Consider the following 12597-nt stretch of genomic DNA (forward strand, 5'->3'; position numbering starts at 1 on the left):
AGTACTAAACTGCCGTGAACTGAATAATTAAATTGAGTTTGCAATGCAATAATTTACTGATGGTACTGGTCTTTATGTTTTTCATTACCAAATTGTATAAATTCTTCAAGTTTATTAGCAGAATTCAACTGAGGTGGCATATTGGCTTTAGTGGGCAGGCCTGGACCCCTGAGGCTTATCCATAATGCCAATACTGGGTTTACCCTAGGTATTTAAACTCAACCAACTTCACTGTTATGCCTGTTTTCCTCCTATTCACACACATATTATATCTCAGTTCTATAAACGTTCACTCCTCTTCTCTCCAGAACAAACCTTCACCTCTCCAGGCTCTCTTCCACCTGCTCCTTACTCTCTCACAACTTTATCATTAAGACTATAATGTTATAGTCCACTGAGACTCTTGCTTGACCTCATCTGTCATCTGTCTGGCCATCGTTCCCTTCCACCTGGTCTCCTCTATCTACCTTCCTTCTCTTCATTATATCAGCCAGCTCTTTCGCTTTCACAATCACACACTCACCGCATTCCCGCCTATCTTTCTCTCTTGTTGGCTCTGAACATGCCTTCCCCTCTCCTGTTTCTTTGTCTCTGGCCACTAGTAGCACAGTTTCTATTGGCACCTTGATGGCAACCTGCATGTAAATAGCATTCTTAATGGTCCGCATGCTTGATTTAGTAAAACTTTATGTTGAATGGCCTTTTTGATCTAACCCAATGATCCGACCCATTTAGCCAGGGACTGGCACTAGGAGTACACTGACTTATCGTTTATCAGGTGGAGTTAAAAAGTTTTTTGACATTCAATATGATCGTCATTATGTCACTCTGTTATTCATGACCTTTGCCCCATATAAGCGGAACTTTTCTTCTCTGGGCTTTGTTTATTACATAGATATGTGGGGCACCGTGTGATTCGTATGTGGTTCATTGTAATTCACTCATTTTAAGCAAGTTGATCAATAAGATAATCATTACGATAGTAATGGAAGTGATATAAGTCTCATTCACCAACAATCGCAGTAAATTCGAACTGTTATTCAGTCAACGAAATTGCGGCGACCGGCGACTTTTTGTTGAGTTTAGCAACCAACTTACACACGACAGCCAATCGTGACCTACAACGCTGGATAATGCCAACATTTCATTGGCTAGAGTGGGGGGCGGTCACTTTAGTCCCTCCTCTGGTTTCACCCTGAAATAATTCCGACTGCTTCTTCAGTGAAGGTTCATTGCGGTGACTGTGTAGCGCTAGCTGTCTGTTATATTTAAACGTTTCAGCTACAATGTCTGGCCGTGTTCTCGTCGGAGTTAAGCGTGTCATTGACTATGCAGTTAAGGTAATATCTTAGGTCAAATTACCTATTTTCTTTCGTGCTTTTAAAGGTATTTTTCTTTGCTCACTTATTTGACATTCTGTGCTCTGCTAGCTAATGTTAGCCTAAAATCGTCAGTTGGTTGTGGAAACAAGAGCAATACCACACCACTGACCGGTCATATTATTTTGACAGATAAATTGTTTGTCTCTAGCCAAATTCATGTATTCATTTATTTAATGCACAAAACTGAGAAGCTGAGTTTGTGTTTAGCAGGCCAGCAAACGACTTCTTGCAAGTTGTATAACATGTCTGTTTGAACCTCTGGCATGACTTCCATGCAAACTGGGCAGTGACTTTCCCAGATTTTAAAGTCGTTTGTAAGCCAGGCGTGTATGTTGCAGGAACAGTTATTCAAATGGGAATATTTTTTACTTTTTAACATTACCATTCAGTTGAGGGCCAGCACCATAATCAATAAGCAATACTAGCTGGTGTATGTTGCAGCAAGAACAGTCCTGCCTCAGCTCCTCTCAGCAGGATCTGCACAGTGTTAAAGCGACTGTGATTACTATATCTTCAGCGGTCTGGTAGGAAGAGGTGTCAGTACTTTCAGAGCATAGGCTTTATTTATTTTTTTCCCATTTTAATTTGGTGCAGTTTGGGGAAATGCCCACGCGTGCTTGCAATGTCAGATTAAGTGTTCTCATGTTATTTTATATTTTATCACTCGTGTTTTATATGACTGACTGATTACTGCAAGAATTGAATTTTTAACTGGCAAGTGTTCTGTATAAGTGAAGTTGCATTATATTGACTTTATGGCAAGGTCCACAGAAATGTTAAAGCCACTAGGTTTTTCTTATTTTTTTTATTAATATTTTTGATTTAAATTTTAATTTAATGTTTTTTTTTATTGTCATACAATGACAATAAAAAAAACATTAATATACTGCAAATATCCTGGCCACACTTGTGGAAGACCTTTTCCTCAACACCCTGCCCAATCCATTGAGATGTATATACTTTTTCTCAATTTGGCATGGAAGTCGCAGAAGCTCCAAAAGTGTGTAATGTGCTGCTGGAAGTCGCAGCAGCACATTACACTTTAACCACATTAAAGCAAGGCCTTATTACCCAGTGCCAGCAACAGTGCTACCTTTGTGACTTTCCAAAAGAGTAGAAGTGGTTATAGTAGCACATCAATGCCAGTGGTGTCAGAATTGATCATTGCAGACCAATTTTTTTTAAAAAACATAAGATTAGTTAAAGGTTTTCTGCCAGTTACATTAAATCTGTTTAAATATCCATCACTAGATGTATTTACCTTTTTAACACCTTGTATTGGCTCGGTTCATTTCTAAGTTTCTGTCATTGTGTTTGACAGGTTTCTTTAATTTAGCTCCCCTGTAGTGACCCTGTGTTATTGTTTTGTTTCTCCACAGATCCGTGTGAAGCCAGACAACGCTGGCGTGGTGACAGATGGCGTTAAGCACTCAATGAACCCCTTCTGTGAGATTGCTGTAGAGGAGGCGGTCAAGCTGAAGGAGAAGAAGCTTATTAAGGAGGTTGTGGCTGTCAGCTGTGGGCCACAGCAGTCGCAGGTGAATGAGCTGGGGCGAGACAGTAATTTAGCAAGTTAACTGCTTTTTGGAGTTCTTTGGAGCTGCTGCAAGTTGATACATATATATACTTTTTTTTTTCAGGTGTATTATTTTACATGTAAAAGAACTTTTGAAATCTCATGCATATAACCTGTCAGACTCACTGTAAGCAGAAAGTGATTATTATGATGTTAACATAAATGTACTTTTAATATGTTTAAGGTTATCAACAACTATAATTTCAGGGTTGTTATCAAACATCAAGCCAAAGAAAAGTTCTCTTACATGTGTTTTTTCTAACTCAGGAGACCATCCGTACCGCCCTTGCCATGGGGGCTGACCGTGGCATTCATGTGGATGTGAGTGGGAAAGACTATGAAAACCTGGGACCCCTTCAGGTCTCTAAGATCCTGGCAGCTCTTGCCAAACAGGAGGATGCTCAGCTTATTCTCCTTGGCAAACAGGTTAAAGATTTCAGTTAGTTTATTTTCCTCACACTCTCTCAAATTGCGTTCTTAGTTTGCATACTCTAAAGAATACTTGCACTGCTGTTAAGTAATTAAGGACTTGTGTTTATTTCAAAGGCCATCGATGATGATTGCAATCAGACTGGCCAGATGACAGCAGCTTTACTGGACTGGCCTCAGGTAAGACTACCTTAAATAGTAGCACTGAGATATTTGACCCCATAATTATGTAGGTATTACTTTCTTTTCTTTTCTTTTTTTTTTGTAGATTTTCTGTGTTTTCTGTTTCTTCATGGGTGTTGTATAGCAGTAATGATAAGAGGATATGTTCCTGTTCCCAATAGCCTTCACTAACCTTATCAAAGTTGGTAAAAGCTAGTTTGAGTCAGTAAGATTTACAGTAATCCTGCACATATCAACAAAGCCAAAGTCAAAGGTTGCCTGGATAGATGGAGTGAAGTTCTTCTTTGGCTGGCCAAAACGGAGCACTTTAATCTTATTTACAGTGTCCAGGTTGGGCACTTGGATAGACAGACATTGTAATGTAAATGTCAAAAATTATTTATAAATTTGGGTTACATACATTACTCCTGTAGTCAAGATTATTTGTAGTTGTAGTTACACTAGCAAACCAGCAGATGGCATTAACTGATTGAGTCCCATATAATGGGTAGCAGATGAAAATAGAGGAACGGTTCCCAGGGGAGCTCATACTGTGTATTTTTTTTTTTAAATTTATTTATTTTGTGAAATTATACGGTATCTTCACATTGCAGGGTACCTTTGCATCAGAGGTGTCCTTGGAAGGAGACAAGATTAATTTGGTAAGAGAAATTGATGGTGGCCTGGAACATATTAAGATCAACACACCAGCAGTGATCACTGCAGACCTTCGACTCAACACCCCCAGATATGCCACACTGCCTAATATCATGGTAAGCAGCTGGAAATGATGTTCAGAAACGAAAGACGCTAAAAAGTCATTAAGATCATGTTGCTGATTTCTGGGACAAGATTAGAGACAGGTTCTGACTGTAATTGCTGGGTTTACCTTTAAGACTTAACCTGCTATAACGTAGTTAAAAAGAGGAGTAATTATTTTATTCACCCTTTGTGCATAACTTGTTTTAGAAAGCCAAGAAGAAGAAGATTGCTACTGTGAAGCCTGCAGACTTGGGGGTGGACCTGACTTCACGGTTGGAGGTGCTGAAAGTGGAGGAGCCTCCACAGAGGCAGGCAGGGATGAAGGTGGAGACAGTGGAAGACCTAGTGGTCAAACTGAAAGAGGCAGGGAGGGTATAGAGGCTTAAGCACATAAGCTGGGAGTACAGAACCTAACAGAGGTGAGTATCAGTGAATTAATAGTTTTCATCAGAAAGTTAAGCAAAAAGTTACATTTTTAAAGACATCAGGGTCATTTTCTCTGGCATGACTAAGCACCTTTTAGCTCACCTGCTATTTTCATATTCTTTCCCCTTGCTACTGTACCTCAACAACGTATGCTAGATCTTCTCAGCTGGTGATCCCATGTATTAGTATTAATAGTTTTCATGCATTTACGACATTTCCACCTGTATCTATATCTTAAAAATCCCACAATTATATTTCTGTGCAAACTCTAAACTATATTTATTTGAAAAAAAAGTGTGAATTTTATATTATATCAAGTAATTATAACAGGCCTTTTTTACAAAAAGAGATTAATAAAGTATTTTTAATTTTAAGGTATTCTGGGAAAAGGAACAATGCATCATTAATGAATTGGTAAAAGAAAATTGCATACCACGAATTAATTATCCACAATAGACCTATATCTACCTCTTGATTACAACTTTTTAAGAGTGCAGTAAAATTAACTCTTGTGATGAATGATAGAATTGTTTGTGTAGAGCATTATTATCCTTTTTATAACAATCTCATCTCATTTTGAGGAGGGGAAAAAAGTCAAATTTTTTTTGTTATGGCAAATGATATTGTGTGTCTTGTGGCGATTAAAGAAAAAGTAATTAAAGATGTTAATTGCTACTCTTGTCTCGAATTACTTATCTATGTTCTTTTCTCTCCTTGCAGGACTCTAATGAATAACGAGACTGAACTACATAAGCCCAACCACAGGACAAGCTTATGTGTTGGTCTAATCCCTCTGTTTGAAACTGTGGCTCCTGAGGATATGCAGGGAGGTACTGATAGAAGTGGAGCAATATTGAGACACACTGTCCCGCAGTCAGACAAGCCCAAAAGAATCATCTTGTCTTGTGTATGCATTTGAACTTGCAGAGTAGTTCATTCGTTTCATTATATCACAATGCTATAAAAAGCGGTGTTTATGCAGTAATTTAAACCCAGAATCTTCCCATCACTCATGCTGCTGTTTGTATTGAACTGTACCCAAACTCCAGCAGTTTGATGCATTTCAGCTGCTTCATCCTCATCTGTTAATTCTTGTATATCTGTAGTCAGACATGTTAAGAGGTGCAATTTTTGTAAATGACGTATGTAAATACAGAACCACCCAACATGTTGATTTGAAGACGTCTGCTAGCATTAATATCTTGACTACTGTGACTGAGTTCAAGGATTGACTAGACAGTGTCTCTCAGTATGAGCAGGGGAGCGTGATCCTAAATTGGAATTTTACCGTAAGCGCCTAAGTTCTTTTGATTGTACAGAACATCACAATAACAATAAAGCAGCCAGTCTTTTTCATATCTACAGCTGTGTCTGGTCTCTTGGCGTTTCCTTTGAGTTTACAGTACCTTACATTTTATTCTTTAAATTTAGTCTGCAAGGCTTTTTTTTAAAACCTGTGAAATGGTAGCAGTTTTTTAAATTTTTAATTCTGATGTTCATTTTGTACGGCAGAGTATTAGTGACACAAAAAATATTGTTCGTTTTGAAATTTTGAGATTAAACTTGAAATGCTAAATACTGTTTTACTAGTTATACTCCAAAATGTGTTGATCAGAGCTCTTATTGTGCCTTATTTACCACCATATTGTGTTTATGTGCTAAAAGACAAATAATTTCCAAGTTACCAAAACTGATTCCTAAGTATGTTGTTTTGGTTTTTTTTTTTTTCTCTAACCTGTCTACAAAAGGCATTTTGTAAAGGGTATAGTGGTATAGTACCTGTGTAAGTTTTTTGACTTAAAACAACAGGTTTAATCTCAAACTAGTGTTTAGAGTTTAATCTTAAATGTGGTCCTAATACTTGTTTGTTTGTTTGTTAAGACTAGTAAAAGCGTGATTCTTAGGTCCTGTGTCTTTAATCTTTAATGTATTATTAGAGCACCTGTGGAAAAGAAAAATGGAAACCAGGTTTCAGAAGTTTCAACATTGTTTCCTTAGAATAAAACAGCAGAAACTGCCTCCTCCTTTACAAAAATAAGAATAGACTGAGAAATTGTAAAAGTAACCTGCGAATAAACCTTGAAAATGTGTTTTCTTTTGTTTTTTTTTACACTTTACAGCATAATTTCAAAATATAGCCTAGTTATTATAGCACTTTATTACAGATTTATTGTTTTGATATATTCAATTGATTGATTTACTCCGAACTACAAATGTTACCCCCCCTTTTTTTTTTTTTTTTTTTTTTTAGGTTTTGGTCTCCATACAAAAAGCCTGGTGGTTTTTAGCACATAGGTATGTGATTGAAAACTGGGTACTGTATGAACACGTACATAGACAGGCAGGCCTCTTGACTTTCCCATATTAGCATACATCATTGACTGCTAAGATGAGGGTACCAGCACTATGGTGACGCAGGTAAAGTTGTTACTTAAACGTTCTCTCCACCTCTTCTTTAGTTAATATACCTGGTATATTTATACCAGTTGTATTAAGAAAATGTTGATATGTCATGTTATTTTATCAGCAAGCAAATACAAATAAAGGGGCTGTTGTGTGTAATTACGTAAGGGGCGTGGCCTCACATGCACAATCGAGTTAGTACAGGTGGGATACTCACGCGCCTGGCTGTCCGCTGGAGCTTCCGCTGACACAGAAGTTACCGCTTTAGGACTTTACCAAGACGTTTTTGTTTTTCGTCTGTGCTTTTGTACTGGAAATACAAACGTTTGCTTCTAATAACAAGCGTGCTTAAAGTTTTACAAAAAATGCCTTGTGTAAAGGAATTCAAGAGATTAAGCTCGTTGTTTCTGGCCATTTTATCATTTTTTACTTTCCAAGGTGAGAATAAAGCGTAGTTACGCGTTATGACACTTATCTGTGTGATTTTGTTTGTTAGTATTAGAAATTTTTGGGTCATTTTTAGGGTTAGAAAAAGAGGGCTTTTTTGTGCGTTTCTGTAACGACAGCATTGTTCCCGATTGTAAGATTAAACGACAGTAATTCTGTTTAATTGGCATTATTTTGATGTTAGCAGACTTATTGCGTGACCTTGCAATTTCCTCTCTAATTCAGTTACTTGGCTACATTCTCACAGGTGCCCGCTGTGAACTGCTGGTTTCTCCTGCTGGTCCCAGTCTGGTGAATGCTTTAGCTGGCGAAAACGTGACTCTGGCGGTGTCCTTCAGTGGTGCCCCTGACCCAGTTGTTAGCTGGTTTAAGGGGGTTTTAAGTATTGCTATATGGACTATAAACTCCAGTGCTGATCCATCTGTAGCTGCAACTTTCAGTAGTGTAATCAGGATAGAAAAACAAAGTGCATCCCTCACCTTTTTTAATGTTCCGCTTAACTACACCGGTGACTACACCATCGAAATGGTTAAATCTGGAATGAGAAAAGCCTCAACTACTTTCACTCTGAAAATATTTGGTGAGTGGGCATATCTGGCTGGAAGACGTGCTGTTGTTGATGGCTTAGATGAAATGTTAAATATAACTCTTTAAATATTAAACAACTGTTTAAATATTTGAGACAAACCATAAATGAAAATTAAAAAATGAAATCTGACATTTGAGAAGTTATGCAGTTTATCTTTTATATGTACCTGCCGTCTTAATAAGACTGATGCATTAGAAAGGAAAAGCAGTATACTAGAGTAGATATAATCATCTAGTGGTTCTTCTTTCCTTTCATGTTTTTATTTACAGAATACATCCAGAGCTTGACTCTGAGCTCACAGCCGGGTCTTATCAAAGAGGGAACTGAGAACTTCACCCTGCAGCATAGCATGCTCCAAGGAGTGTTTGAGCAACAAATGTGGTTCTTCAATGGCATTGAAATAAAAAACAGCTCACACTATTTAGTGAAGACACAAGCAAATAGTCTTGTGATCCTCAGGCCAAACCGAAATGACACAGGAGAGTACGCTGTGTTACTGACAAACCCCTTCAGAAATGCAACGGCATCTCAAAATGTCTCTGTGCGGTGTAAGTTTAACAGTTTAAAAGTTTTACAACTTAAAGTCTTCTTTATTTATATACTCATAAGTCTCTTTATTTATATCCCTGTTTTCTTATAACTCTCCATGGTGTGTTATAGATGGACCTGATGAGCCTACACTTGAGGCCCATCCACTTCAGCCTTTTTATTTAGCAGGAGACTCTTTGAACCTCTCCTGCCAGGCTAATGGATTCCCACAGCCAATCGCTGAGTGGGTCTTTGGTGGGAAGATCATTTCCCTAAAAGGAGTCCTGAATCTAACAAATGTACAAACCAGTCAAGGAGGTGTTTACACATGCAGGCTGGTCAATGAAGATACAAAAGAAAGCCGCCAAAAGAACATGACCTTAACTGTTTATGGTATGTGGAAAAGTAGACATTTTATCTTTCAAATCATGTTTTTGTGAAATTGTTCTCAATCTGGATTGAGAATTATAGTTTAGTTTGTCATGGTTTGCTGTACATAGCACATAGTACTCATCTAATGCTGTTTACATTTATCTAAATAAAATATTTAAATGTGTACCCAGACATTAATAACAGATTCATTTTATCTTGGGACAGAGCGGCCAGTGGGCAACCCTGAGTGCTCGGTGCAGTCAGTGAATGCCATCAACCTGCAGTATCACTGTGAATGGGTAGGGGGAACCCCACAGGCCCAGCTGTCTTTTCCAGAGCTAAGCAACTCCATCAGTGGAGCAGGGAACTTCAGCTTAACCGTCAATGCATCAGATAATCTAAATGGGAAAACAATCCAGTGCATGGCAGAACACCCGGTTGAACAGAATAAGTGCAATATCACTGCAAGCAAGTTTTCAATTTTTAACTCATAACAAATCCACATAATGTATGCATAATGTGCTTTATTGACTTTGGCAGTCGAGTCTAAACAGGCACCTTGTGTTCTCCAGGTAGTCCCGTAGCATTCCTTCCAATTATGAGAACCACAGTTGACTCTGGGGGAAAAATAGTGGTGACAGTCCGATGTTTCAGTGAGGCGTCGCCTGAAGCTGTTGTGTCATGGTTCAGTAGCAATGAGACTGTCACCAACGGGTCCACATACCAGATCAGCAGCAACACCTCACAGCTTATGATTCGTCATTACAATGTCAGCAACTTTCTTCTCCAAAACTACACCTGCACATGCAGGAACCCTCTGGGCAGCAAGAAAAGAGAAATTCAGTTAAAAGGTATAACTCAGTTGTTCAATTAAATTTTATAGAGAAATATATTTCTTACATTACCATGTTTAACAGGTGATGGAAGTTACTAGTTAAAATAATCTGTTTAAAAAAGGGTTGATTACTCAGATCTTTAAATGTACCTGTCTGACTATGTAAAAACACTGGCAACTAAAAGTAATAGTCGACATTCACATCTACTAGGTAGATAAAAGTATAAAATTGTATTCAGAAAAACCTATGTAAAACAGTAAAGGAAACATTAGTCAGATGAGTGAAAATGTAAGGACATAGGCAAATAACTAACAAAAATAACCAACAGTTTCTTGTTTTATGTTCTCAGTTCTGAGGCAGTAATGTTTAGAAAGCAGTTAGAGTTTTCAAATCAAAGTTGAGGAGAAAGTGGTATCAAAGTAATTGTTATTTGCAGATCCACTTAAGAATAAAATATTTAAACATATTTTGACATTTTTGTGTCGACTCTAAAGTTAAATATGTGCACTGATTGTGTTGCCATTAAAATGTAAGGATTCTGCTGCTTTAGAGTACTGTTCGCATTGCCTAAAACAAAGGCACAATGGGCCCTCAGAGAAAGAGCTAAGTAATACCTGAGAATGCAATTTCCTTTCAGACAAAGCTCTTCAGTTTTGGTGTACCCTCGCCTCCCCCCTTCTTCTGCCCTTCCTTGATCTCCCCTACTCTCACAATCCCTCTCTCTTTCCAGGACCATCCATCTCAGATTCCAGTTTGTTCCCTAACCAAAACGGAACCATCGTCACGTTGACCTGGGAGGTCCCATCTATGTCTGTTGTTACAGGTACTAAAATTAAGGGAAGGTCTTAAATGTGCTAGTTTGACTTATCTTCACAAGATTATCTCTAAAGAAAAAACACAGAGACTCACCCTTCTTGTTTTGATATTCCATAACCCATGTGAATGAATACTGCTAGTGTGAAAACAGAAACTCAAAATAGAAGATAGGGGTGTAAATAATGTGTTGTCTGTGAAACTACCATCTAAATGGAGCTGTGTTTTGGGCAAAATATTTCAAAGATGAAACTACTAGGAAAATCAAATGCCAGTTTTGGTTATGGCTAGTATCAGCTAGTTTATGTATATACAATTATCTGTTTCAGTAAGCTCTAACATTGATCACTGAAATCTTGAGAGATCTGCTAGAATTAACTGGTTTCCTCCGTGAATTGTGATGCTACAAAACAGAATTGTGTGTGATTTTGCTAAGGGTTCGACATTCAAATGAAAGGACCAGACCTTCTGAGCAAAAATCGCAATGCCCCTCTGACTAGAAGCAGCTCAAATGTATATCGCACAATCCAGCAGAAACCTGGTTCTGCCAGGAGTACGGATATCTTTTTCCTTGATCCCAAGCTGACCTACTGGTTTCAAGTCATCCCCAAAGCTCGTATGACCAATGGAGAGCCGTCTAAGAGCCACAGAACTGGTCCAGGTATAGCACAGCTGTCTGTGTGAAACAGCTCTTATCTCATTGTTAGTGATGAGCCTACAGTAGTAACATTTTTGGTTACAGTCTGTCGTGTTGATGGCAGGTGAAGGACTGAGTGGTCCTGCTATTGCTGGCATTGCAGCAGGAATCCCCTGCAGCCTTCTGTTCCTTCTTTTGCTGATTGGCCTCATCTACCTTGGTGTCTACTGCATCAGGAACAAAAGTAGGTGAATTTAAATACTAAATATAAATCACATTTACACTGACTTATTTACTTTACTTACTGTGATGCTTTTCTTTGGACTTTTATGTTTGCTTTTCATAGGTCATCAGCCAAGATATCCAGTTCCCAGAGCAGTTGATAAGGTTTGAAATACACTAGCCAGCATAATTAATGTGCAGGAATTTATCTGGATAGTTTTACTGTTAGTTACAGTTAACTACTTACATTTATCCCACTGTACTCATATTGCATTTGTGTTGAAGCCTGGTTTATTTAAAAAAAAAAAAATCACATTGCACAATGAATCATTGTTACATTTGATGATTACATTTTGTGCATGTCATGTCCTCCACAGGTAAAAAACAGCCAACCAAATATCACTGCGAATAACATGCTGAAAGGAGCGCTGAAGTCCCCCCCTGACTACAACAGGTTACAGAAGGTAGTCTTACTATAGCAAATAAATAGATGTAGTGGGTAACTGCTTCCATTTATCACAGAAAATAAGGGTTTTCTCTTTTTTCTTTTAGACTCTCTCTGAAAAATCAGTGTCTCTGCCCGCATTTATCCCTCCACCACCTACCAGAGTTGCTACAACCGTCTAAGCTTTTTTAAAAAACAAAAAAAACCCAAACATTTGTATTGATGTGGATGGTAACCCTTTTTGTGTATTTATTTTGTATATTGTATATCTAAAATAAGGATCTCTATTCTTCTGTCATTCTGTGTGTCTGTTATATGTGAGAACTGAGATTTCCACTTGTAGATGGATGTGTGTGTGTGTATATATATATATATATATATATATATATATATATACATATATACATATATATTCTTAATGTTTTTATTAGTTTGGTTAGCAGTTTGACCACTATTCCTGACCTTTCCACCTGACTCTTTTAAATTCAGGGGAATTCCTCTCTTTTAGGTAGCTGTTTTAAAAATTAAACGGTAATTTTTAAAACACAGGACAAGTTAATATCCTGTG

The 12597-nt window shown here is 37.8% G+C and overlaps 2 protein-coding genes across 2 annotated transcripts; both read left to right on the forward strand.

Moving 5' to 3' along the window:
- The first annotated feature begins 1204 nt into the window (after positions 1-1204).
- etfb (electron transfer flavoprotein subunit beta) lies at positions 1205-6821 on the forward strand. The gene is made up of 7 exons (XM_063486199.1): positions 1205-1340; positions 2762-2920; positions 3226-3384; positions 3505-3567; positions 4164-4322; positions 4519-4730; positions 5458-6821. The coding sequence occupies exons 1-6, from the start codon at positions 1287-1289 to the stop codon at positions 4687-4689; spliced, it is 765 nt and encodes a 254-aa protein (XP_063342269.1). The 5' UTR covers positions 1205-1286; the 3' UTR covers positions 4690-4730; positions 5458-6821.
- A 943-nt stretch (positions 6822-7764) lies between these two features.
- On the forward strand, positions 7765-12352 carry vsig10l (V-set and immunoglobulin domain containing 10 like). The gene is made up of 11 exons (XM_063484883.1): positions 7765-8167; positions 8446-8724; positions 8837-9097; positions 9302-9548; positions 9653-9927; positions 10643-10735; positions 11162-11386; positions 11487-11606; positions 11709-11749; positions 11962-12048; positions 12137-12352. The coding sequence occupies exons 1-11, from the start codon at positions 7765-7767 to the stop codon at positions 12209-12211; spliced, it is 2106 nt and encodes a 701-aa protein (XP_063340953.1). The 3' UTR covers positions 12212-12352.
- Positions 12353-12597: the final 245 nt, after the last annotated feature.

The sequence above is a fragment of the Pelmatolapia mariae genome, linkage group LG10_11 (assembly GCF_036321145.2).
Source record: "Pelmatolapia mariae isolate MD_Pm_ZW linkage group LG10_11, Pm_UMD_F_2, whole genome shotgun sequence".
Taxonomy (NCBI): domain Eukaryota; kingdom Metazoa; phylum Chordata; class Actinopteri; order Cichliformes; family Cichlidae; genus Pelmatolapia; species Pelmatolapia mariae.

Coding starts and splice junctions, on each gene's coding strand:
- etfb (XM_063486199.1), top strand. CDS start 1,287: ATGTCTGGCCGTGTTCTCGTCGGAGTTAAGCGTGTCATTGACTATGCA. Junction 1,341..2,761: donor TCATTGACTATGCAGTTAAG/GTAATATCTTAG, acceptor GTTTCTCCACAG/ATCCGTGTGAAGCCAGACAA. Junction 3,385..3,504: donor TTATTCTCCTTGGCAAACAG/GTTAAAGATTTC, acceptor TTTATTTCAAAG/GCCATCGATGATGATTGCAA.
- vsig10l (XM_063484883.1), top strand. CDS start 7,765: ATGTTAGCAGACTTATTGCGTGACCTTGCAATTTCCTCTCTAATTCAG. Junction 8,725..8,836: donor TCAAAATGTCTCTGTGCGGT/GTAAGTTTAACA, acceptor GGTGTGTTATAG/ATGGACCTGATGAGCCTACA. Junction 11,387..11,486: donor GAGCCACAGAACTGGTCCAG/GTATAGCACAGC, acceptor TGTTGATGGCAG/GTGAAGGACTGAGTGGTCCT.